The following is a 25,674-nucleotide window of genomic DNA, read 5'->3' on the forward strand; positions in this document are numbered from 1 at the left end:
AATCCCTCACTGTCTGTCCATGTGAGCCGCATTCATTGCCACCCGCGAAGCCGCTCGTGTGCTTTAATTCGATTCGATTCCCCGGATCGGTCGGTGCGGATCGGCGGACCGCGTGCTCGCCGCGAGCACCGTCATTTCGTAGGCACGGAAGTAGTACTTTTATTGCGTATACTTACTGACAAGCCTCCCTGAGAGAGAAACCCTACTAACTTTTCCAAGGCGCACTCGAGAGACTTATATTACGTTGCGATGCTCGAGACGAAGTATATGCCTCAAGTCTTCCCTTTCTTCCGTGTCTTCGTTCTTCACTGTCGCATAAGTATTAATTACTTTTGTGTGCTTTAAACTAAATTTTTCTTCCCGTTCATCGCACATTCGTACACAACTGAGCCCTGGAGTCCTCTGAGTCACCGAGTCAAAATTCGTCCAAGTCGTCCTTCGACTTCAGTCTTCCTTGTGATTCACACGAAGAGCCCGCTTCTTTATGCTCGGATGCCGTCGAGGGACAGGAGGAACTAGACTTCCTGCTCATCAGAACGGAACTCTTTCGAGGAAAGTTCCGTTTCGATGCGTGTAATCGCCGGCAAGCCGATCGCTCGCCGTCTCTCTGGGAAGTCACGACGAGCTGTGCACCATTCGCGAAGGACGATGCCCCTGCGTATCCTACGACACTGCGTTGCATCCTTAGACGACGACGATGATAATGTCGCCGTCGCGGCCCTTCACCGCAAAAGAGTAATACGAAACCTTCACAAATAGTCGTTCTCGACCGCTTGAGCGTCCTGCGATTTTAACGTCGCCATTTCCTCCGCAGTACCTGTCTCGCCCTCCTGCTCCTCCACGAAGCTTATGCTCCCGGCCTTGTACCAGACGACTATATCCACCACGAAGGCCAGCAAGAGGATGCCGCCCGTCGTACCTGCAAAAGAAACATTCAATCAGTATATTACGTAATCTATGTTTATGTGCAATCCAGCGTGATGACACTGCAAATTTTATCGTTATCTAAAGAATATATGTTCTTCCTTTCTTGCAAACTTTCGGCTCAATTTATCCATCTATTTATTTATTTTAATTTTATATAATATATTTCATTAGTATTTCAAGTTACAACAAAATCGAAAGAAATATCACTGTAAATCCAAGTGTGTTATTTCAACATGCATAAACGTCTAAAAATGACACATTTGACTGAAGCTCGTTTTAATTAACACGTTTAATTGCATTAAATTGAAAGTTAATACGTTCAACCGTGTTAAATGACGTAATTTAAAACGGCAAGAAATGTGTAAAAAGAGCTTCAATTAAAATAACACACTTGGATTTGCAGTGATATTACTAACAATACATGTGTTAATTTAAATTCAACACAAGATTTTTTTTTAAACAACCTAATTTTTTTTCATTTTTTAGTAACAAATTTTAGTAATAGAATTTTTTCCATATCTCTAAGTTATACATACCGTGATAGAACATTCTAAAGACGTTCGAGTCGTAAAGCCAACAGGCGCCTCGCTCACCGCAAGCGTATTCCCATACGAGACAAGCGGAATCTACCACAGCACCATAAACGATAGGACACGGAACATTGCCTGAAGCGAAGAAACAAAGATACTGTATATTACTGTTGAAAGACATTTTTAGAACAATGAGAAATTAAAATTAAATCAGCCTTTTTTCAATTCGTGAACTTACATGAATACTTTATTAAATTATATAAATTATTTAATTATAAAATCTGTTTATAAGTAATATTACAATCATTATTTTTCAAACAAGAAATTGTTTAAAATATAATTTATTTACTTTCTCCTTTTACGAATTTTTATTTCTGTTATTGGAAAATGTCCAGCAAGTAATTAGTAAGTAATTACCGAATAAGCCGATGGCGAACTGTATCAGGCCGAGTGCCATGGCCTTGTCCCTGGGATCCACGCATCGCAGAATGAGCAACATAGAGCCTACCTCGCTCGTAGAGTGAATAAAAACGAAGACTGAGAACAGGATCATGTAAACCCAAAAGTTACTGCACTCCAATTGACAGTAACCGATCGACGCCGTGCTCACTATTTCCGGTATCGTTACGTTCTGTCCGATGCATTGACAATTGTAAAACTGTGAAGTATCAAACATAACGTCATCAAAAGAGGGAATTTGTAGCGAGGATTATAATTTTTTGCGCCTCGTATATTGAAAGTATAACTGCCGAATAATATTTGGTGTTAAAAAAGAAGTGACACAATACTCTCTAAATCCCATAGAGTGGTTTCGCCACTAATATATTAGAGTGATTGCGATAGTCACTCCAAAAGAGATAGCACTCATAAAGTAAGAGTGAATTTTTTACTCAAATTTTTAGAGCGGCTACTCTATCGAAGTGATGTCTCACTCTAAAACTATAGTGAATCACGATTCACTAAAAATTGACTAATAAATGACTCTAACAGAGTAATATTTTCTACTCAAAATTGTAGAGTGACATAATTCACTCTTATGGATACTAATTTAGTGCAAATTGAGTGTAATTTCACTCCAACTATAGAGCGCAGTTTTACTCTTTTTTAAAATAACAAATCATTCAAAGTGTACAGGCTCAATTATCATTTTTCGTTATACTTGCGATTCACTCGTTTTGAGTGAAATTTTACTCCTTAACCTCCTTGATCGAAAAAAATGAAGTTACAATGGATATTTATGCTCAGAGAGTTATTAAGTCTCGTTATTAAATATTCAAGAAATATCGAATAACACAGCACGCTTAAAATTGTATTCGGCTTCAACAACCGTGATTCTGTCTAAATATCGCAAATTTTGTAAAGAGGCGAGAGATCTCCCAAATTCATGTTGATCTCCGAGTGGCTTATTCCCAACAATCTTAATTCTTGATCTTACAGTGTTTCCAAGCTGACGACCGATTCAATTACTATCGTATTCCGTGTAATCTCACTCTAGCAGATATGTCATCAGAGCATGTCCTGCCGGTTCTACCGGGCTTAGCACTTACCGATGCCACTTTGCCGTCAGCAACCGTATAATTCGAGCAACCCGCGTGACACGCGGAGAAATACGTTTTGCCATCGGCGCCACAGATTGGACTGAATTTGTTCCGATCGCAGTCGCAAGTAGCCTCGCAGGTCGGCTCGAAACTGGAGAGTCTATGGAAACGAATCGTTCTCAGATCAGCCCCGCTTTAAACTATGTTTCATTTTAATAACTTAATCGTCTGTCTTCCTTAAGATAATTCGTTTTGACATGAAAATAGATTAATAAGTTTAAATAGAAATACGTTTGCTTAATTAAAGAAAGGTAAATTTTGTTAAGTTGAATAAAGAGAAATCGAGGTCAATAAGTAAATGTCAGGTACATTAAATATCTCGTTTAAGCGAGAAAAATTTGACTTAGCAAGTATGGCTCGCTGGCTACTTAAATATTTATAGAAATGATGTCTCTCAGATGCGTAGCAGTCTGAATCATACCAGTGCTTTTAACCCTTTACGGCACGGTGAAACGCTCAGCATCTCATCTTTCTCCATACAGTTTTTAATTATTTTAACGAATTATTTTTTATGTACATGAACAAGTAAAAAAAGTAAGCAACCGTAAATTTTTATTTGCATAATTATTATAAATAAAAAAATAGTCAAAACTTGTGCTTTTTATTAAAACACATTCTTTTTTGCATTAAATTATTATCAACATCGAAACGACAATTTAAGCACTTATTTAGAACACCCTAAAGTATTTTTAAGAATTTTGTAAGATCTTTTTGCTACGTTCTTTTTTTTAATAATAAATTAATATTCTTTGAAAAATATGGAAAAATCAATATTTTTCACTGTAAATCCAAATAAATAGTTTGAATATCTCTAGAATGTTGTCCTATGGATTTCAGATTCAGATTCAGCGATAAAAAACCTCCTATAGGTACTGATTTACCACATGTACTAATTTTCATGGAAATTAAATAAATTTTTGGATTATTGGTCCGCCATATTAAAACGACCATAAATTTAATAATTCTGACTTCTGATTCGTAATCAGTGACCCGAAAAATCCCCGATATAAAGTTTCGGGGGATTGGTCCAAAAAATTCGGTCTAATAAAAAGTCGTGACACAAAGGATTAAACCAAACATCTTAAAATTATAAATAATATCTTCGTTTCCCTAAATTCTATAATTTTTATAATGTAATACAAAAATAGAGAAAATATGTGTTGCGTATGTACGTGCGTGATGTGTGAAAGAGAAAGAGAAAGAGAGAAAGTTGGGAAAAAATCTCTGCTAAAACAAGGAGATAAAGCAATTCACAGCCGCACAAGAATCAAACCATTAAAATCAATTAAATCCTGTTGTTAAAAAAATATATTTGTCCACGTTATGACGGTTTCCGCTCGATGAGATATAATGCTCTAGATTGCACAAAGTCACTGTCAAAGTTTTCTCGCTTTCGTGCGCCTAATAAATAAACGAAGAACCCAAATCGGAAGAGCTCGAGATGTATGTATTTAGGGGAACCAGGAGATATTGTTGACTTGTAAATAAGAGGAAGGGAGGGCGGAGGTCCGCACGCGCGCGCGTTTCCGATACGTGTATTTACGATGCGCATTCTAATCAGACACGCATTCGAGCACGTTGTTTTTCGTTAAATACCAGCCGTCGTTCGCCAGACCGCGCGAAGTGACCATCACGATAGTTTCGTAACGATGTTACTATAACATGAGTCGAACGCTTTCGAAAATACTGTCAAGCTGCGATATTATCGAAGGGAGAACGCAAAATGAACTTTGCCACGTGTCGCACTGGATCCGAGAACGTAAACGTCAACATTTTAAATGCCTGTATATAATTACGGATGCTAATATTATTCTAGACTTTTTCTGTCTTTCTCTCTACATCTTATTTTAATAAAAAATTATCTAAAATTATCTTTACAATCTAAAATATACATAATTTCGTTAGACACTTTGTCGTCCTTGATACCAGATATAAGATTAACAGAATGCTTGGTTAATTTCACTGACACTCGATTTATGCTAATACAATATTTAATTATAAATTGTAATATAGTATACTAGTAATATAGATCTCTACATAACACGAAAAATGCATTCCGTGTTATGCGAACCACACATCATACTATTATATAAAACCCGACTGTTTGTCTGTCTGTCCGTCCGTCCGTCCGTCCGCGAACTACTCATTCGTTAGTGGACCAAATTTTTATCAAGGGTACATGAAATAAGGGTAGAATTTCCCGGGGAGTGCCATAAAGTGTATAGTTTTTTGTTACCGATTTTCTGGAAACCGGTTTTTTTAATTTTTTCAATTTTTCCTGAAATAATTGACCGAATCTCAAAAAATTACGTATGAAACAGGGGTGGAATTTTCCGGAGAGTGCTATAAAGTATATAATTTTTCATTACCAATCTTTTTGGAAGCCGGTATTAGAAATTTTTCCAATTTTTCGGAAATTAATTGAACCGAATTTTTACCAAAAATATATGAAACAGGGGTAGAATTTCCCGGGAAGTGCCATGATGTGCATAGTTTTTCGTTACCGATTTTCTGGAAACCGGTTTTTCTAATTTTTTCAAATTTTTTGGAAAATAACTGACCGAATCTCAAAGAATTACATATGAAACAGGGGTAGAATTTTCCGGGGAGTGCTATAAAGTGTATAATTTTTTGTTACCGATCTTTTTGGAAGCCGGTATTAGAAATTTTTCCAATTTTTTGGAAATTAATTGACCGAATCGCAAAGAATTGTATATGAAGTAAGGGTATAGAATATTTATGAGGAGCGCCATGATGTGTACAGTTTTTGTTACCGATCTTTTTGGAAACCGGTTTTTTTTATTTTTCCAATTTTTTAGGAAATAATTGAAATTAAAATTGAAATAATTAAATTTCAAAGAATTATACATGAAGTAAGGGTAAAATTTTCCGAGGAGTGCTATAAAGTGTACTATTTTTTGTTACCGATCTTTTTGGAAACCGGTTTCAAGTGACTGAATGTCAAAGAATTGTACATAAAATAGGGGTTGAATTTCCCGGGGAGTGCTATAAAGTATATAATTTTTTGTTACCGATCTTTTTGGAAATTGGTATCAGAAGTTTGACAAATTTTTCGGGAAATAATTGATCAAATTTTAAAGAATTGTATATAAAATAGGGGTAGAATTTCCCGGGGAGTGCTATAAACTGTATAGTTTTTCGTTACCGATCTTTTTGAGAACCGGTATCTTTTTGGAAATCGGTTACGAAATTTTCCAGAAAGAGAGGAAGAGGGGGGGAGAGAGAGAGAAAGAGAGAAAGAGAGAGAGAGAGAGAGAGAGAGAGAGAGAGAGAGAAAGAAAGAGAGAGAAAGAGAGAGAGAGAGAGGGAGAGAGAGAGGGAGAGGGAGAGAGAGAGGGAGAGAGGAAGAGAGAGAGGGAGAGAGAGAGGAAGAGAGAGAAAGAGAGAGAGAGAGAGGGAGAGGGAGAGAGAGAGGGAGAGAGTGGGAAAGAGAGAGAGGGAGAGAGAGAAGGAGAGAGTGGGAGAGAGGGAGAGAAAAAGAGAGAGAGAGAGAGAGAGAAGGAGAGAAAGACTATTTGCGTGTCTTACATATGTTACTTATTACATATGTCCTCCGGAGCGAAGCCCGGGTAACCAGCTAGTATTATATAGATACTAGATTTTTTGCCCGCGCTTCGCGCGGGCTCAAAATCTATTCCCCTCTCCCCAAACTCACTCATTAATTAGGAGCACCAATAGAACCCTATAAAACCCAATTTTCAATCCCATAGTAGCCATCTCCATAAAATTAGTAATCTTTTGGTACCAATTTCATCAAAATCATCAACAAAAAATTAGAAAAATTTTGGCACCGGTTTCAAGAAAATCGATCCATTAATAAAAAATTAAACTTATCCTCCAAAAATTTAAAAAATTTTGGCACTGGTTTCAAAAAAATCGGTCAATTAATACTTATTATTTCTCAAAATTTTAATAATTTCCAAACCGGTTTCTAAAAATTGGTAACAAAAAATTATCTATAAAAATTATCCATTAAAAAAATTATCCATTAAAAAATTCAGCTTGATATCTCAGTTTGCGGAAATTAGAGCAATCACTATATATTTTTTTTAACAGAAATTGTAAACCACTTTACTATTAGCAATTTTTCTAATTCTATTACATTCTTTAGTTCTTTCTACCCCTATCTATATGTATATATAAGTACCTGACGTCTGTATGTCTGTCCGTCTGACGCGAACTACTTGTTATTTTCCGAGAAATTGGAAAAATTTTGTAATCGGTTTCCAAAAACCGGTCTTAATCGCTCGCGACAATCACGAATTAAAGTAACTGGTTAATTCCCAAAAAATTTAAAAAATTTCTGATATCGGCTTCCAAAAAAATCGGTAACAAAAAATTATACACTTTATAGCACTCCCCGGAAAATTCTACCCCTGTTTCATATATAACTCTTTGATCAATATATAAAATTCGGTCAATTATTTCCCGAAAAATTAGAAAAACCGGTTTCCAGAAAATTGGTAGCAAATCCTACATACAACATATTTCATTTAAAACTAATCGACCTATGACCTATCGATTTAATTCCCGAAAATTATAAAAAAAAAAGATTTATTTTTTTTTTTGGCCTTTGCAGCTTCCTCCATTTCATAATTTAGTGCTGCTCTTAGCAATAGATCATCGTCTTCTTTCTAATGTACATTTTTTAAAAAATCACGCAGATTTTTTTAAACAAAAATCGGAAACGTTTCAAGAAAATCAGTACATTAATGAAAAATTAAACTCGCGGTTTCAAAAAAATCAGTATATACAATTCTTTGAGATTCGGTCAATTATTTCCAGAAAAATTGGAAAAATTTTGGAACCGGTTTCCAAAAAGATCGGTAACGAAAAATTATACACTTTATGGCAATTCCCGGGAAATATTCTACCCCTACTTCATATACAATTCTTTACGATTCGGTCAATTAATTCCCGAAGAGTTGGAAAAATTTCGCAACCAGTTTCCAAAAAGATCGGTAACGAAAAATTGTACACTTTATGGCACTCTCTGGGACATATATATTCTATCCTTACTTCATATACAATTCTTTGAGATTTGGTCAATTAATTCTCGTAAAATTTGAAAAAATTTCGGAACCGGTTTCCAGAAAATCAGTAGCAAAAAATTGGCCGCGACATTTTCATCCCCGGGATATTCTACCCCAGTTTCATATACTTTTAGTAAAAATTCGGTCCACTAACGAATGAGTAGTTCGCGTACAGACAGAGAGACAGACAGACGTGACTTATATATATAGATATATATGAATTATGTATGCATATAAAAATACATATTTATAAAAAATGTAAATTAAATATTAAAGATATAACAGATTATTATTAAATTAAAGATATAAAATCCTTTTTACTTTACTTTAAAACAAACAAATATTATAATTTTTTTATTGTGTTATATGGAGGTCTCCTGCGAGGGTATCCTATGTATTGTTATCTTCATTTAACATATGCTTGTATGCTAATAATTTCACCTGTTTATTCGTAACATAGAAATTTTCCTTTCAACGACATCCGCGTCGACCGTAATCATTGGAGCGACGCCGACGTAAAATTTTGCTAGATGCGATGAAATCACTTACCCATCGGAATGTGACACGAGTCCGGCGAAGTCGTCCATCGGACAACCAATAAACATCAACACACCCATGCCGATCGCGTAAACGACCGCGGTGAAGGCGATCCAGGCTGCGACGAATCTGGCATTAGGCTTCGCTCTCAAGATAAATACGCCGCTAATTATGATGCCCAATCCCATCACTAGGATCCCGCCAACACCTGTGCAAAAAATCGCGTTCATTATACGACCGTTCAGAGCCATTCACCTGGCAATTCATGTTGTGCGTCATAATCCAGTCATGGAAACTCAAGAATGGCATGGCGATAGTCACTTCATTAAAATAGACTTCACTAATAAAAAAAATCAGCGCACTTGTCGAATAAAAACACGTTGTTCTCTTAATACACTAAATAGTGTAAAGTATATTATTACATTATAGTTGTGTAAAAAACAAAATTGACAACCATATATTTTATTAACTTATTTCTAATTAAGCTACTACTTACTTTAAGCTAAGACTATCCAATATTTTATTTAATAAGTCAAATAAATTTTATTATTTAATCTTCTTTATTCAATATATATATATCATAAAAAAAGAGCTTTTCAATAATTACAAAGTATATCAAATATAGTGTTCAAAATTTGTCATAACGCTTCAGAATTAAAGTGCTCTACTTGTATTTTTATTAGTTTAATACATTTTCGTCGCGGGCAGCTACGAAATAATTCAAAATCAGTACAATAGCATTGCGAAACAATGGTAGCTCTCAAAATATTCGCCACTAAATAATACGACCATACTTAATTAATATAAGCCGGACAAGCGTAAAATGACGGGAAGTAGAATCAGAATGTAGAAACGGAATGTAGCCTTGTTCTACGGCCGACGCCAATTATTCGGCGGACAATATCATAAATTAACGCGTGCACGTACGTAAGATAAGGTACTATACAATTAATACCGAGATACGCGCGAGTTCGTTCCACCGTTTATATCGAACTATCTATTATCGCTGCACGCGCAGCCAGGCCACGATACTACTAGCAACATCTTCCATTACGTCACTTTAACATTATTTATTCATTATAATTTTAATTAATATTTTTCAAAAAAAAAGAATCGGAAGTATGTATAATGTTGCTGTAAATTACACTCTCTAAATCTCATAGAGCATGGTTTCGCTACTAATATATTAGAGTGATTGCGATAGTCACTTCAAAAGAAAGGGTCGCCACTCTAATTTGAGTAAATGCAGACACTCATAAGGTAAAAGTGAATTTTTCACTCAAATTTTTAGAGCGGCTACTCTACCGTAGTGGTACGATCTCACTCTAAAGTTATATCACGATTCACCGAAGTTTGACTGATAAATAATAATTCTAACAGAGTAAAATTTTTCACTCAAAATTGTAGAATGACATAATTCATTCCTGTGGACACTGATCTACTGTACTCAAATGGAGTGATGCGATTTCACTCCAACTTATGGAGCGCAATATTTTGCTCTTTGTTAGAGTGGCGAAACGCTCAAAGTGCACAGGTTCAATTTTCACTTTTCATTACAATTGCATTTCACATTTTGAGTGATATTTCAGTTTTTGACTTTTAGAAAGCATACATGTTTTTTTTTAAGTCGTACAAAGCATTAATAATAATTCCAGATTATTCTGTTTGATTGGCCGACAGATTTTGTCGCAACTTCCTGCACGATGGACGAAGTGAGAAAACAAGGTTTTTTTTCTCGTGAGCAAAATGACCACGACCGTTCTGACGTTTACGTCAAATTATCCACTTTGCGTCGTAATCGCGACGGACATCCGGCGACGAAATCTTGCGACGTCGCCCGCCCGATCTTTCAGGAAACGTCGTCGCTGTTATTCCGGAGGACACGATTCATCTCTCACGGTGCGCATATCATCAGTAATATAATTGGGGATACATTTCGGGGTTCTCGGAGGCCCCGCTCGCGTGTTCACTCGCGATAATTACCTGAGATCATGTTCGCATGATGAGCCGGCAGGCGAAATTGGCTCTCGAGGTACTTGGGCAGAAAGGTATAGAGACCGGCGATTGGCAGGATGTGTAACACACTACTTGCGGTTCTGAACATCAGAATGTCGTTCTTCAACAGCCTCTTTACAGCGCTGGGAAAGTCTGCAACAGTAAACAATCAAAGTGTTAATATATGAATGTGCGCGTGTGAGAGTGCAAGAATTAATATCAGATCAGTCCGTAAACTTCTGCTTGTACGTGTTCATTAAGGTTGTCATCGACTTCCGACACAGGTGAAACAAAAAAGAATTACAGCAATTGACAACCAGAAATTTTTGAATAATAAATATTTATCATCGATTAAAATGTAAATTGTGTCTTATTTTCCTTGTCTGAAAACCGTTGGAAGATAGATGTAAATCTAGTAACCTAATAGCAATAAATCAGTCGACGTGCGTATAGAAGGTATCAGATAACGGACGTTCTAACAAAATCCGATTGGATGCCATGTCCTTTCGAAATTTTCGAAAGTCCGACGTGAAATGTCCCACTAATTATGCTCCCTCTAGGCAAATGAGAGAAATGAGATCTCTCGGACCGCCGTATTAATGTACAACGGGTATACGGGTCATCGACTCGAAATGTTACACGTTTCATGGACGAAGGTTACGCAGGGCTTAGCGATAGTCCTAGTCGTGCGATCTGGCTCCGCCGCCGCGCAGATGCATCTCGTGGCAAGCGAGAGATGCACGCGTGGCCACACGGTTATCTCTTATTGGTCCCGGTCTCGCCTGATCTTCCCTCTGTCCCTTCGAGCCGTACGTACAGCCGTATATACTCGTCCTCTGCGAATCTGACAGAGTTGCCGGGTCTACCGATCCGCCGTATATTTACGAGCTCGATTACGAGGGGCGAGCTAATTAGCCAGCAATCGAGTCCTCTCCTCTTCGCGTCCTCTTCCTCGGGAGGATGCGAAAGGGTTCGAAGGTGGTCGGTGATGGGAAACAGGAACGGAGGAAGAGATCGCGCCGAGAAAAGGAGAAAAGGAGGCTCCGTGCTGTACGATTCTGCGTTATAAAGCCCTGAGCGATTCCAAGCGACTTTATAGCATTGACGACGACGACGACAACGGCTACGTTTACTGGCAGTTTCACTGGAATCAGTGTAACGTATCGGTGGAGATCGATGCGTCGCGTGGACTTTTACACACGCGTTTACCTTCGTCAGACAAAGGTACATATCGCTCGGCCAAACAAACGTATTGACCCATTGAAAAACGTATAGACCTGCTTTCTAGGAAGCTATAGTCCGCCAGCATTCTAGTTCCCCGATGATTAAGGAACGATATTATTGCGATTGAAATGCACAAAATTATTCTCGAGGCTCGGCAAACGCATTTATACACCTCTCGAATTAATTTACTGTCAGTTTTAACGAGAGAAACATTCGCGATTGTCTCTTTCGATAAATCGTCATAAGACTCAAAATAAAAAATTATTTTTCTGTATGCTATAGCATTCAGACGTAAAAAGAGCAATTTAAAATTAATATAGTATATTTGTTTTTAACGTTGAATACCGTTGAAGCTATGGATGCATACATTTCTTCCTGTCCCATTTTGAAAAGTAGCAAAACAAAGGATTTTGATAATTTAAAATCAAATACTGTCGTAAAGTTTCTTTAAAAATTACGAAAGTATTGAAAAAGTATATCGCAAAATTTTAAAAATCTCTCATGCATCAAGGAATTAAAAATATTTGAAATAAAAGTTTCAGAGTATTTTAAGCTCTATCGCAATCACGCGATTTCACTTTTCAGATGAAGTCTCGAGAAAAAGAGATTCGTCCCTTTAAAAAGCCCGATTATTATAAATCGAGGAGCGGGTCAAAGGGTTAATTAATCACTTTGCAATTTGCTCAAAGAGAGGCTAAATGAATGCCCCTCGGTCTTCTTCCGCTGAGGACTTAATTTATCTCCTCGGGACGAGTCTCGAGTATCTTTTTCGCACGATACTGTAGAAAGTGTACAGTATATGCGTAACCTTGTGCGTGCAAACGCGGCTATATGCCTAGGACTTGCCTAGAAGTCTTCTAGGTACCCGTGAGAGGCCAGCTAGGAGAGGCAACTCCGGTCGTGGCAACTCCGCATAGGGACGTCCCACAGACCATGAGTAGACAAACGTGACTAACATTGCGCTCCGAGTATTATCGCGCACGTATAGCGTACCCTTTAAAGGTTCGAACGTGAGACGCCGATCGCTATCGTATATTTAAAAATATATCCATTCGCGTTACGGACAGATGTTTCACCTCGCCGATTTCGCAACTCCATTAAGTGATTAACGCATCAAGAGACACAAATAAATCGACGCGGTCCGGTGAGAGAGCATATACGTGCAGATTATGCGGACGCATAAATGTTATACATTTTATAATTACAACTCATCGCTCATCAAATTTAACGATTACGCAATAGTTGGATAACAATCGAGTCTGATTGGAGTAGGCTTATTCGGTGAGATTTGAATACTGCAGGGCAGGTCAATTGTACCCTCCAAACCTAATCGTCGTGAATTCAAAATATCTGATCTCTACAACTGCAGTAATAATTAAAATTTTTCGGTGTCGCGATCTCTTCATATCACTGTGTAACTCGATTTACACACGCATGGAACATGGCGTCGGGCTCGGAGATAAGCTACGCCTAAAACGCGCAGCAGTAAAATATTCGTTACAAATATGCAGAGGCACGGCGACGCGCTTTAAACAAAATAACATCGTATCCGACAATAAATAAAACATTAGAAGAGACGCGAGTTAAAAGTTAGACATTAAAAAGGCTCGCACGTAGGCGATCCGCCGAATTAAGCGCGACGGTGTTAGTAATGCAGCTCGTATAGCGCGAGCGAACTGCGTATAGAGCGACCGAGAATAACGCGGAAGAGAGAGGAAGAGGACGAGAGGAACACAGAACGCAGAACGTAAAAAAAAAAAAAACGGGAGGGAGAAGAGAGAGAAAAGGAAAAAAACGATCCAAATGAGAGACACACGTATGTTAGTCCGTGTGCACGCGCAAAACGTACGCGCGTGCGTGTCCACCACCGCCTCTATGCACGACGCGTGACCGTGAACTTGCCCCACCTCGTGCACGAGTCGGTCAGTCATTATTATTAACGCACACACGCAGAGAGTGGCGGCGGCGGCGTGTGCACTCCCGACGCGTACACGCACACACGTTCACGTGAACGCACCGTCCTCACACGAGAGGGTCTGTTAGGAGCATCCGACGATTTCAGGGCTTTCGACGTCGGAGAACGAGCTAAGTTCTCGCTTAGTTACGCAGTAACGCGATACGCGATACGCGATACGCGATAATTGAGACGAAGCGTTTCGAAAATCGCATATAGAAAACTGTTTGAGAAACTTATTAGAAAGTGTACCATTTGTGTCCTTTCGAAAATATACGAACTATGAAAATTTGTTCTTACGCGTTTGCCCTTTTCTGGTCCCTTAGTATTGCATTATAAACAGCTGTATGGAATTTTTAAACACAATTGGAACACAATGTCCAAACCGAGACTTAAAACGTCTTAATGACGTTTTTATGTCCCGATATGGGACATATGTTGTCTGGGTTAAAGGAAATATCACAGTAGATTTTTGTTTTCAAGAGAAAAATTTAGTTACAAAAGACTGTTTTTTTTACAAAGAATGTAATACGCAAATTAATATTATCTTCAAAAAGAATTTTTCTTTTAATGTTCTATCAAGACACTTTTAGGGTATCTTTTCAGGGTTAATTATTATATTTGCAACCAATATAATGACTTTAATATAAACGCGCATTAACATGATAAAACGTTTTAAATTTTCGTCAATACTTTGAGCGGCTTGAGAGAAATCAAAAGATTAAACAGGTCAAGGTGATTGGATCGCAAACGAAGCATGAAACACCGTCTTCAAAGAGCCACTTCTGGCAGTAGAAGTTCAGCTGGAAATACCGAGGGAGGGAAAAAAACGGCAAACGCGCAGGAATCTAATCAGGGGACGAGGCTGATTATTCACAGTTGCTGAATTTCGCGAGAGAGTCGCTCGAGGAGAGGACGATTCTCCATGGAGAGAGCCTAATCGCGCGCCTAACTCTTTTCTTTTTTTTTACAGGCGTGTCGAAACCTGTAAATCTCGGCGCGAGCCGTACTCTTTCCCGATTGGACCCGCATACATTATAGGCGGAGGATACCGATTTTCTCCGCTCGGCACCTAGATTCGCCATTGACCTTGGACCGCCGGCCGGAGGCTTACCGGCTTCGGAGATCGCTCGATTCGCCTCGTATCCTTCTTTTATACGCGCAGATAGAGCCATATAAATGCGTTATTCGTCGCCGCGCGATGACGACGAGACCGATATCGAGATCCCGCGCGAGATATCGATGCAGCTGCAGATGTGGCAGCATCGTGATTCATCCTGTTGCATCTCGATCGTCGTCGGAGAATGGAAGCGATTTAAACGCGTGGGTTGTTATAGATCGAACACACGTTCCTAACTTGAATAATGTAGCCGAAGTTTTCTACAGCGACGTAGAAAATTATTTACAATTGGGAAAGAATTCTGGTAAAAAATATTATTATACATAAATACTCTCTAGAGTACAATGCATCGCTCGTATTTTTTTTTAATTTTGTAATAATTAGAATTTTTTAATGATCCTCATACTTTTATTCCTATTTTCTCTAAATATAAAAAAATCAAATATTATAATAAAAGTCATTTAATCGACGAAAAATTAAATTAACGGGTCGAAAGAAAATCGACGAAAATCATGATTCAGGGCACACCGATATATTGTTACCTTGATGTGCAATGTAAATATGTGTGTAAGAGAAAGCATTATCTGAGCCGTAGGCGAAATCGCTAGTCGTGAGCTCCCGATTAACTTACGAAGAGCACATTGTCTCCGGCTTCTATTTGCATTCTCGTTAGCCTTCGATCCACGGCACTATGGCAAGTGGCTGATGGCGTGCAGAATTTCGCCTTTCGTCGCGATACTTTCAGCGCACAACAAAAACACACTTGCCGTTACGTTACGTGGAAATATAATTAGCAATCACGCGAAAGCCACTCTGCTTTTCCTTCGCAATACTCATTTTCCTGCAGCATTCACTTTCATATGTACTCTCATGTGCCATTTATACATTCATAATTATATCTTTTTGCAGATTTACATAAGATAATCTCGAATATATGAAATAATCATTAAAGGATGTGTTTTTGTGCTTTTGATCAAGTGCCAGTCATAACAATCATCAGGCATTTGAGCAGACATTTATACGAAACTGCACTCTGACAATGAGAAATAAAAGTTGTTAACTTGATTAAATATTTTCAACTGATTATTATTTTTTTAATTGAAATATTTAAGTATTTGAGTCGAATTACGTTATGTTAGATTTAATATGTAGTATTTAATTTAAATACATAAATATTTCAATTAAAGAAATAAAAATCAATTGAAAATATTTAATCAAGTTAACAACTTTTTTCTCAGTGTGGGATACAAGGTCTCACCTTACACACATATTTACATATTTTTAACTCAAGCTAGTTTGAGTTAATTTCACACTTATTTTCGAGTCCTTAATTCGCCACTTCCGCGAGACCGCTCGAACTTTGTCGCGTTGTCATTTTCATTCTAATTAATATTTTCATAGCTTGTACTGTAGAAATTGGAAATACAGAATCTGAATAAGATGTTATGACAATATCAGGTAAAAAAATGATTTAAATTTAAACTGAACTTATTATAAGGAAACTAGAAAATTATATTATTATACAAATACCAGAAAACCAAAAAACGTTTAGCGGTCCACTAGAGCGGAATGTGGCGAGCTAGGGTTCAAACTTTGCTCGGGCAAATTCTAACGTTTAATCAATTTCCAATTCGAAACCCCTTATCTCTATGCAATTTATTCGCATAGCGTGCGCGCGATGTTATCACACGCATGCAGGGATTAATTCGCTATAAATGCCAGTACGAACTATAATCAGGCGTCGAGAATATATCACAATCGTGCAGATTACAATCATAGAACGAAGGGAAAGAAAGCGCGAATGCGCGAATGCGACGACATACGCAGCACGGGCTAAATTTACACGTGAGCATTACGCCAACGAGGATAAATTGATATCACAGCGGAACGGGCAACACACGCTCCGCCCATTATTCTTCTCGTTCCCGCGGAATCGTCCTCAAGATCGTTCGCACGGAAAATCGCGGGACAGAAAGGGAGAAGGAGATAATGAAGGAAAGAGAGACGGGAACTGCCGCAAAGCAGCTTACGGCGAGCCATAAAAACAGATTAAGTTGGCGCGAGAGATCCGATGCCGTGCGGTCGACAACGGCGGCAACTAGCCTGACGAAAGAGATCGGAGAGACATATTCCCGCCGGATAAATCTGGACTTACCTCTCAAACTGGGCTTTTGTGAGTCCGCTCGTCGAGGTGGCGTTCGGCTGGCCGGCAAACGGGTTGGGAACGCGAACATACCTATACTCACGATCATCAGCATCGCTGATATCAAAACTAATCCTGAAACATTATACGAAAAGTCAGTGAAAGAGAAGTCTCGCATAGTTTAAAAAAAAAGTAAAGTACAAAGTTGCCTCACAACAACGAATTACAGGCACAAGTAAAACACACCAGTTATCTGAACAAATAAAACTGTCGTATAATACTATTAATTATACACACAAAATTTTCAATACATACACACTGTATTGTGTGTGTGTGTGTGTGTGTTACATTTACTTATAAGATATAATTAAGATATAATAAGTGTACTTTATATATTATATAATTATATAATTAAGTATTTTAACTTACAATTTGAGAATTTTCCAATTTATTATTTTTTACTATCCTTATACGTAATTTTACACATAACTTGTTATATTTTTGTTCTTTTTGTTTTTTAGTCACTTCTACCTTATTCTCACAGTTATCTGCTCGCATTATAATATTTATTTCTTGTCGCCTTTCATATTTGCGAAGTACAGTTCTAACTTTTGTTATTGGCAAACCCATAAAGCGAGCAATTATGTACTCCGAATTATGATGCATTTTAACTGCATGATGCGCCACGACAATATTTGCTCTTACGAACCCGATAAATGGTTTCTTTATTTCAACCATGCTGTTGGAGCTTCGTACTTTTACTGTTGCTGTTACATTTGGTACTGCTACATCAGCCGCGATTAGTGTTTCTCTTGAAATGACTTGTTATTATCTATGTTGCGAAAGTCATTTTGTGTTTATTTCGCACTATGTTTTATAATATACAAACAGACAATATATAGATATTTATTACGTATGAATTTGACGTCTTTACTAATATTTTCATAAAACGCGCGAACATTTTAATTTTATTTACGCATAATTTAATCTAAGATATTTAGAAATAAATCCAAATGTTACGATATAACAAATATTAATAAGTAGAAATTGGTAGAAAAAAATATTTTTGAAATTTTTGAATAATTGATGTCCGGATAATTGGTGTGCTCTACTAGTGTATATAATTATACATTTATTATAACAACATATATATAAATATATAATATATGCATATATTACAAGTTAATAAATAATAACAATTATATTTTTATAAAATCGGTACAAGGCCTAGCATTTTTATTAACACCAGATATAAACAGTGCGGAAATGTTTAACGCATTTAAAATAACTTATTAGCTTGCTACCCTTTACCATCAATTGCTATATCCACGTAATTATTTTTATGCCGCCGAACGTATATTTCAATAAGAAAACGAGCACGAGAGACCAGTTGAAAACCGGCTAATGATACGCTCTCGCGACAAACGCAGATAGATTTGTCACGTAATACGCAATTTGAACAATGAAGGTCAAGCGACCTTTAGCGAATCAAGTCTTTTTGCGTCTCTACATTAAATCAAAGGTTAAATGCCTTATGAAGAATTCCGGTATCGATTATAATCCATATTATAAAATAACTTAAGTAAAATCTTTTGCAAGTGGAGTATTTTTTTTACATTATTCCTACTCTGAGCTAATCATATTATTTCCAATTTCGATATTATAATTTATTTGAACTTACCGAGCCACCAAGCACCGACCCATCTTGGATCCGATGGCGTAATCTGCGGATTTCTCGACAAATCTGCGTAGACCATCGTGCACAAGGAACCGAGAATAAAGCCTAACGCTGGCCCGAGAATCCGTACTCCGATAGTGATCGCTGTTGCATATAATCAAATGGTTTGTCAAATCTATAATCAATTTTCGGATAGTAATCTGATTTGCATAGAAAATAAAAATAAAAATAAATCTTTATACGTTATTAAAAAATAATTGCTTCTAACAATTAGAATTTAATAGTTATAAATATATGAGTAGCAGAAATAAATAGATAACTAAATTATTTTTTTTAATTAAAATGTATTACATAATCTGTTACAATAAAAAATGTATAAAATGAAAAAGGATGAATAAGAGTGATAATTTGTGAAAAAACTTACCGAAATACAAGGGACTCTCTCTACTGGCTACGTTATCATCGATATACGGTATACCGAGGGTATATACCGCCGTTTGACCCATTCCTACACCAAGTAAGGATACAAAAAATATCGCAAGCACCACCGTGGTTATTTTGCTCTGTATTCTCTGCTCCGTAAGAAAGTCGCCTTTGCAGTAGTCCGCCGAATCGGTTTGGGGTGCGGTCGTCGATATGTTCCACCTTCGAAAAACAAAAATAAAATAATAAAATTAATAAAGCAATACTTTTTCCGCGTCTACTTCGATACATACTGATCGTTTATATATACAAATTACTTAATCTTTGATGGCTTCTTGTAGAGTACACATGTAGATATACCGTATAATATTAAAATTAAACAAATGTCAAAAAAGTGATATGAATATATTAGTTCAAAAAATTAAAATTGATTATAAGATAAAGTAATAAGGTTTAAATTACGAGATCTGGCATTGACAATAAAGTTCTGTCGGCATATTTATAGAAGCATAGCATTTATAGAAGCAATAAATTTAGAATAATGGGTCTTTGTAATCTCATTATTCAGTCGGCAAAATTGAATTGTACAAATTGACTTATATTGTATAAATGTGTCACAATTATCGCTACCCAAATTTATCGCCGATAATTGTGTGCTATTTTACATTAAAATTGTCTATCAAATATTTACGGAAATACATCAGGAAACTGACGCCTACGTGAAAGGGATATATGATCATCTTTCTTCACGATAAATGATAAGCGCAGCTGCAACATGCGCGCGCGATACCAAGAAAAACGTAATCGGCATCGCTCCATTTTATTACCGCGTTAAATTGCGTAGATCAGTTTCGAGCATTCCGCCCGCCACGGAATCTCATTGTGCTCGGCCAATGCGGACGCTTTCATTATGTAACAGCAATTAGAGAAATTACGGCACACGTAGACGCGCCTCCTGAAAAATGGGTCCGTTACTATAATTATACTGCCGTCAGAAAACGATGTTATCAACCAAACTTTCTCGCTCGTTAACCAAACACGTTATTGTTTTCTCCCCTCCCCCCTTCTCTCTGTCTCGTGTGAAAATTGATCTCCTTTATGCACTACAATACGTCACTAGTATAACGTATGTGACGTGAAATTAATACGGGTATTAAAACTTTAAACAGATAAATGTTTCGATAAAAGTCTCCCTTTTCGGGTAAAAGTCTCCTCGCTATTTTAGAAACATTTCCGAAAATAGAAATAGAACGAAAAGGAGGACTATATTAAAACTCTGTTGTAATAATCCTAAAAAAGTGAAATTAATACTCGCATAAATTGCACGCTTCCGTTCTTCCGTAAAAAAAAATATTTTTAAAAAGATTTAAAAACAATTCCTTTTTAAATTAATTTATTATATTCTTTGAGGTAAATCTTTCCTCAAGCTATTTAAATGTACTGTACTAAATATAGGGTAACTGGGGTGAATATGCCACACTTAACAAAAATTTGATTTTTTTCTATTTTTCTTTCTTTAATCTGTTATTTGTATATAATTTCAATAAATCATATATATTTGATTTTTTAGTAAATTCTAACCAATACTAATAGAACGACAAACTAATCGAGTTAAAAATAATGTAACGCTTGAATAACTTACATAAAACATCAAAAAAGTTCTACACAGCATGTTGTCAAATATACATACTTGCCTCATAAAAACTATAATACTGCCAGGAAATGAACAAAACTTATCCAAAACGTCAGATATAGAACTATGAACAATTTCATGGTATATATTTACATAAAAGCGCTTTTAGCCGTAAGCTTTGTTAAACATAAAAGATGACGATCATGGCGCAGAGAAATGTGCGCTGCTCTAATGAGCCGAAGATCCGAGTTCAAATCCAGACCAAAAATCGTCGATTTTTATTCGATCGTTACCTCTCGGAATCAAAAGGTGATGGCAACCCATCGAAAGTATTCTGTCACGAGAATTCCTCTATATATTTGAAGAGAAAACCGATCCTCCAAGTTAGGGAATGGGACATATTCCCCTCCCCCCCCCCCTCAGTATTAGTTACCCTAACCTTTCTATAAATATAAGACATCTGTTAGTTCACAACATATCTCCTAATATGGTCCTCCTCTTCGTTCTATTTCTATTTCCAGAACTGTTTCCAAAATAGAGAGGCCACTTCCGGCCGAAAATATTCATCTGTTTAAGAACGTTCTCCGGAAAATCGATTTTCTCTAGATTTTCTTGAAACTGTGAATATACATTAATTTAGGTGTGCTTTATGCGTGGTATAAATTTTAGTACCTCTTGCGGTATTAAAAATCGAGATACTGAGCTTCAAAGTTTCAACTTTTAACATGGGATTCCTATTCCGAGCTATTGTGAAACAGGCATTATAATGAATTGTGAAAAAAGTTTTCTCTAAATGTTTTTGAAAAACTAGTATATGATGCTCCATAAAAATGGAAATAATGTGCGATAAATGTCAAAATACTCTTGCGGTACTCGTTTTCGAGAAATACTTATGTAAAGTACGCGATTTGATGAATTTTTCGCTCGGTTCAGAATGGCAGAAAAGGATAGGCCTCAGTTACTTGGCAACGCCGCATGAGTTCTCACGCGTAAAGTTAACTTCTTATTTTTTAGATGTTATTATATGTAATATTATGTATATAAACAATTAACTTCAGTAAAATAAATTTTTCTTTTTAAGCATGAATACAAGTTGAGCACGACTGGAGCCGGAGAACGTCCTTAAAGTTTTGGAGATAACACAAGAAGCGCAATTCATTTCCCATTATATTAGTTGTTGCGGATCATGAATAGCCGATGCAACACATTCCGCAGAAATACCAACCAATTCTTGTATAATACAGAGTTTGACGCAAAACTACATACCCATTACTTCGGCGGTATTCGGCCTTACATTGTGTATTTATCACAGCAAATGATTATTGTATCTCCCGAAACGAATAACACAGCTGATTGTTTGCACGCCGCCTTGTTTCTCCGCGAGACATTGTAATAACGAGACGATCGTAAATTTCCCTCAATCATAAACTTTTTTTTTCCATTGATTCCCACAAGTAAACGAACAAGTGATTTGAATTTGTTAAGCGAGAAGTAAATTTTAAAAATACGAATCATTAACCGCTGTTAAACCGGATTAAAATAATCGATGGACTAATACCTATATTAATTATATATCTTATTATAGTGCTAATCGAACCGATAATTTTATTAAATTAACTGATTAATCAATCATCTATTAATGTGTAACAACCGCTGATAATTCCAAATAATTCGATTTCTCCCTCGCACTCGCATTTGCTATAACTGCGAATACTGCGATATCAATTCTAATTCTCCCGTGTTTTTGATGATTCACGATTATCGTGTTAGCTATTACTTAATCACGAGGGTAAAAGCCAATAAAGATATCCCCGTTCATTATGATGAATCGTTGGGAGGCGGCACTCGTTAAAAATTTAGAAATAGAAGAGGATAACTCGAAGGAGAGTTATGACAACGGCACTCACCCGTCCAACGTGCTGTTTCTTTCCTGGAACTTGCAGAGATTCGCCGGTATCGGATACGTGCTGTTGGGCCCGTGGCCATCGACGCCGGGCCCGACGCCGCTGAACAGCATCTCGTTCTGAAGAATCAGCTGTTCGCCAAAGATAAAGTGGGGTATCGAGCAGGTGAACGAGCTCACGGCGAAGAGGATCATGCCCCAGGCTATCCACTTGGGCCGGTGACCTTGGCCGCCATAATACGTTAGTAACAGGGAAGACCCGATCTGACCGATTTCAGTGGCCGACATGATAATCCCCGTCGTCTTCGACTGGATTTGGAAGAGCTTCTCTATTGTCGTGATGACAGAGACAAAGTACGTGTAGTACATGCCCTGAAGTACCTGTGGTGAAAAGAAATAAAGATTTGTTTAACGCCAACTTACCAGGGTAAACTCGTCCTGTAAATTTTATTCAATCAAATCGTTTATTCTTTATTCTCTTTAACTTGCACGAAAAAATCAATAAATCCTTTAATAATTTGTTCCTTCAAAATTGATGTAATTTTTGCTGCCTCTTTTTACCTTCTTACTCTCTAAATCTTATAAAGTGGTTTTCACACTAATATATTAGAGTAATTGAGATAGTCACTCCAAAAGAAAGGGTTGTCATTTTAATTTGAGTAAATGCGGGCACTCATAAGGTAAATTTTTCATTCGAATTTTTAAAGTGACATAATTCACTCCTATAGACACTGATCTACTGCACTCGAAAAGAGTGCCCTTTTAAATAGAATGCGATTTCACTCTAACTTATAGTCGAGCGCAATTTTACTCTTTCTTAGAGTGGCGAATCACGAAGTGCACAAGCTTAATTTTTACTTTTCGTTACACTTGCATTTCACTCTTCGATTTTTAAAGCGAGTACTTTTTATTTTACTTCCATTCTTAATCGTCTATTATATATCATTTCTAATAAATTTATTTACTCAAAAGATTATACACTTCGACGTACTGACCCAGGTGAGGCAGAAGGTCACTAGGAAGGCTTGCTTCGTGGCAAAGTACTGCAGCCAGTGGGGCCTGCAGGGGCCCCATCCACAGGACACGTCGGCGTCGTCGAACTCCGTGTGAAGGCTGCTCGACCTCTCATCCGGCACGATCAGATTGCCATTTTCCGTGCCGCCGATCTCGCCGTGCAACTTCCCATTCGGTATCAAGCCGTTGTTGTTGTGCTGCTTGTCGCCGCAGATCAGCCCGTTTCCGTTCGTCATTTTCGGTGGGATTATTGTGAGAGCCTCCACGGTGCCGTTCGACAAAATCTGTGTGTCCTCGCCTGCCATTATTTCCCCCTCACTTTTTCGTGAATACGCGATAAAATAATTGTTTTTCTTCCCTCGTTTTCAGCACCCTCGTGAACTCTAGCTATAGGATTCTTCCTCGTTGAGAAGAATCTTTTGGCCACTCGAAAGGCTCACATTCGACTGATCAATCTGTAACCAGAAGAGAAAAATTATTAGATAATATTAACGTATAGTATATATATATATATATACAAATAATTAATCATATTCCAACTTCTCTCAAGCTTTTAAACTTGATTTTAATTATTGCATTTAACGGTATCGATATTACATAAATTTGCAAAATTGTTGAATTTTTTACATCCCAAAAAAGATCCAAGAAATTCGGGCAGTCAAATTCCTAACTTGTGTGTCTCGCTGCATTATTTATAACTGCAATCATGCAGATCGTTCGACGTGCCTTCCCCGAAATCTCGTTTTGTTCCCGCGAGCGCAAACGCAAATTTCAGGGTTCGCGTCCAGTACAGTTATTTAATCTCTGCCACCCGAGAGAAAGGTTTACGAGAACCATGCAGTTGCCTCCTTTTCTCTCCCCCAGTATTTATTTGTAATACCAAATAAATAATACCCGCGGGGGGTTTAGACAAAAAGCGGCCGGTTGAAAGCGCGCGTTCAGGGTGTAATGCGAGTAATGTCATTTGGTAACAACTTACGGCGTATAAAATGTGGGACTTTACGACACCAGACTCCGCACCGCGGCGGCACCCCAGCCGGATTGTATTATATGGAATTAGTACGCCGTTGACGTAACGCATTCGAACAATCGCCTTACGAAATCTTCGGGCGGTCGCGCACGCCCGGCAAATAAAGTATAGTGCATGTTAAAAGAAAAATTAAAGAAAGAAAGGAAAGAATCACACGCGAGAGCAAACGTGAAAGTTACTCTCCGATAAAACGTTCGTCATCGTGCGGTATGCAGAACGCGCATATCAATTCTATCTCCGAGAATCCACAAGTAGCTCTGATGTCTAGGTCATGAGCGTAACGAGAAAATAATCTTAGTGAACGCGAGAAATTTAATTTTTGCTGTGCAATAAACAAAATTACATGAACGTATAATGATAAAGGTAACACTACCCAGATAACACAATGTCTAAAATCGGGACATACAACATCTTAAAGACGTTATTAAAACGCCTTCAAGACGTTATTATAAAACGTCTTATGTCCCGATTTTGGACATTGTGTTATCTAAGAAGCTTGTTTCGAGGATTCCTCTTAGAGAGAAACTGTTTTACCAAGTCAGTTATTCACTTATATAAATATATAAAAATTCATACTGCAATGCACTTTTTTTGTTTCTCAAATTTTTTTATGTGTTATTGCATCTGTATTTTTGACAGATATATTTTAAGATTTGAACAATAAAAACTTCCAAGACTCCAAACGCTGCTAACCATTAATAATTCTTTTCACCGTTATGCATTTTTATTCTTCAAAAAACCAATTGGTTTAGCGCATTGTTAGAACTGTATTTTTTGCATTTTTAAACTTAAACAATGAAAAGATTCCAAAACTTGGGGTCCTATACTAACAATCAACCTCCGCCACTGCGCCTTTTTCGTTTTCCATCAATCGCGCCGCGCGCGGACCAACCGGACCGGCTACTCCATTA

General features: G+C 37.2%; 1 protein-coding gene across 1 annotated transcript; it reads right to left on the minus strand.

Moving 5' to 3' along the window:
* Positions 1 to 549: 549 nt before the first annotated feature.
* Positions 550 to 24,189, minus strand: LOC112468659 (solute carrier organic anion transporter family member 3A1). The gene is made up of 11 exons (XM_025037938.1): positions 23,715 to 24,189; positions 22,724 to 23,100; positions 19,185 to 19,405; positions 18,764 to 18,904; positions 17,095 to 17,217; positions 10,630 to 10,794; positions 8,659 to 8,854; positions 3,005 to 3,155; positions 1,875 to 2,115; positions 1,464 to 1,592; positions 550 to 919 (listed from the first exon to the last, which is right to left on the minus strand). The coding sequence occupies exons 1-11, from the start codon at positions 24,036 to 24,038 to the stop codon at positions 750 to 752; spliced, it is 2,238 nt and encodes a 745-aa protein (XP_024893706.1). The 5' UTR covers positions 24,039 to 24,189; the 3' UTR covers positions 550 to 749.
* Between the last annotated feature and the right edge of the window lie 1,485 nt (positions 24,190 to 25,674).

Source organism: Temnothorax curvispinosus, unplaced genomic scaffold (genome assembly GCF_003070985.1).
Source record: "Temnothorax curvispinosus isolate PA1 unplaced genomic scaffold, ASM307098v1 QBEX01001848.1, whole genome shotgun sequence".
Lineage (NCBI taxonomy): Eukaryota > Metazoa > Arthropoda > Insecta > Hymenoptera > Formicidae > Temnothorax > Temnothorax curvispinosus.

Coding starts and splice junctions, on each gene's coding strand:
- LOC112468659 (XM_025037938.1), bottom strand. CDS start 24,038: ATGGCAGGCGAGGACACACAGATTTTGTCGAACGGCACCGTGGAGGCT. Junction 17,218..18,763: donor GGTCGGTGCTTGGTGGCTCG/GTAAGTTCAAAT, acceptor ATAATGTTTCAG/GATTAGTTTTGATATCAGCG. Junction 10,795..17,094: donor ACAAAAGCCCAGTTTGAGAG/GTAAGTCCAGAT, acceptor TTACTGTTGCAG/ACTTTCCCAGCGCTGTAAAG.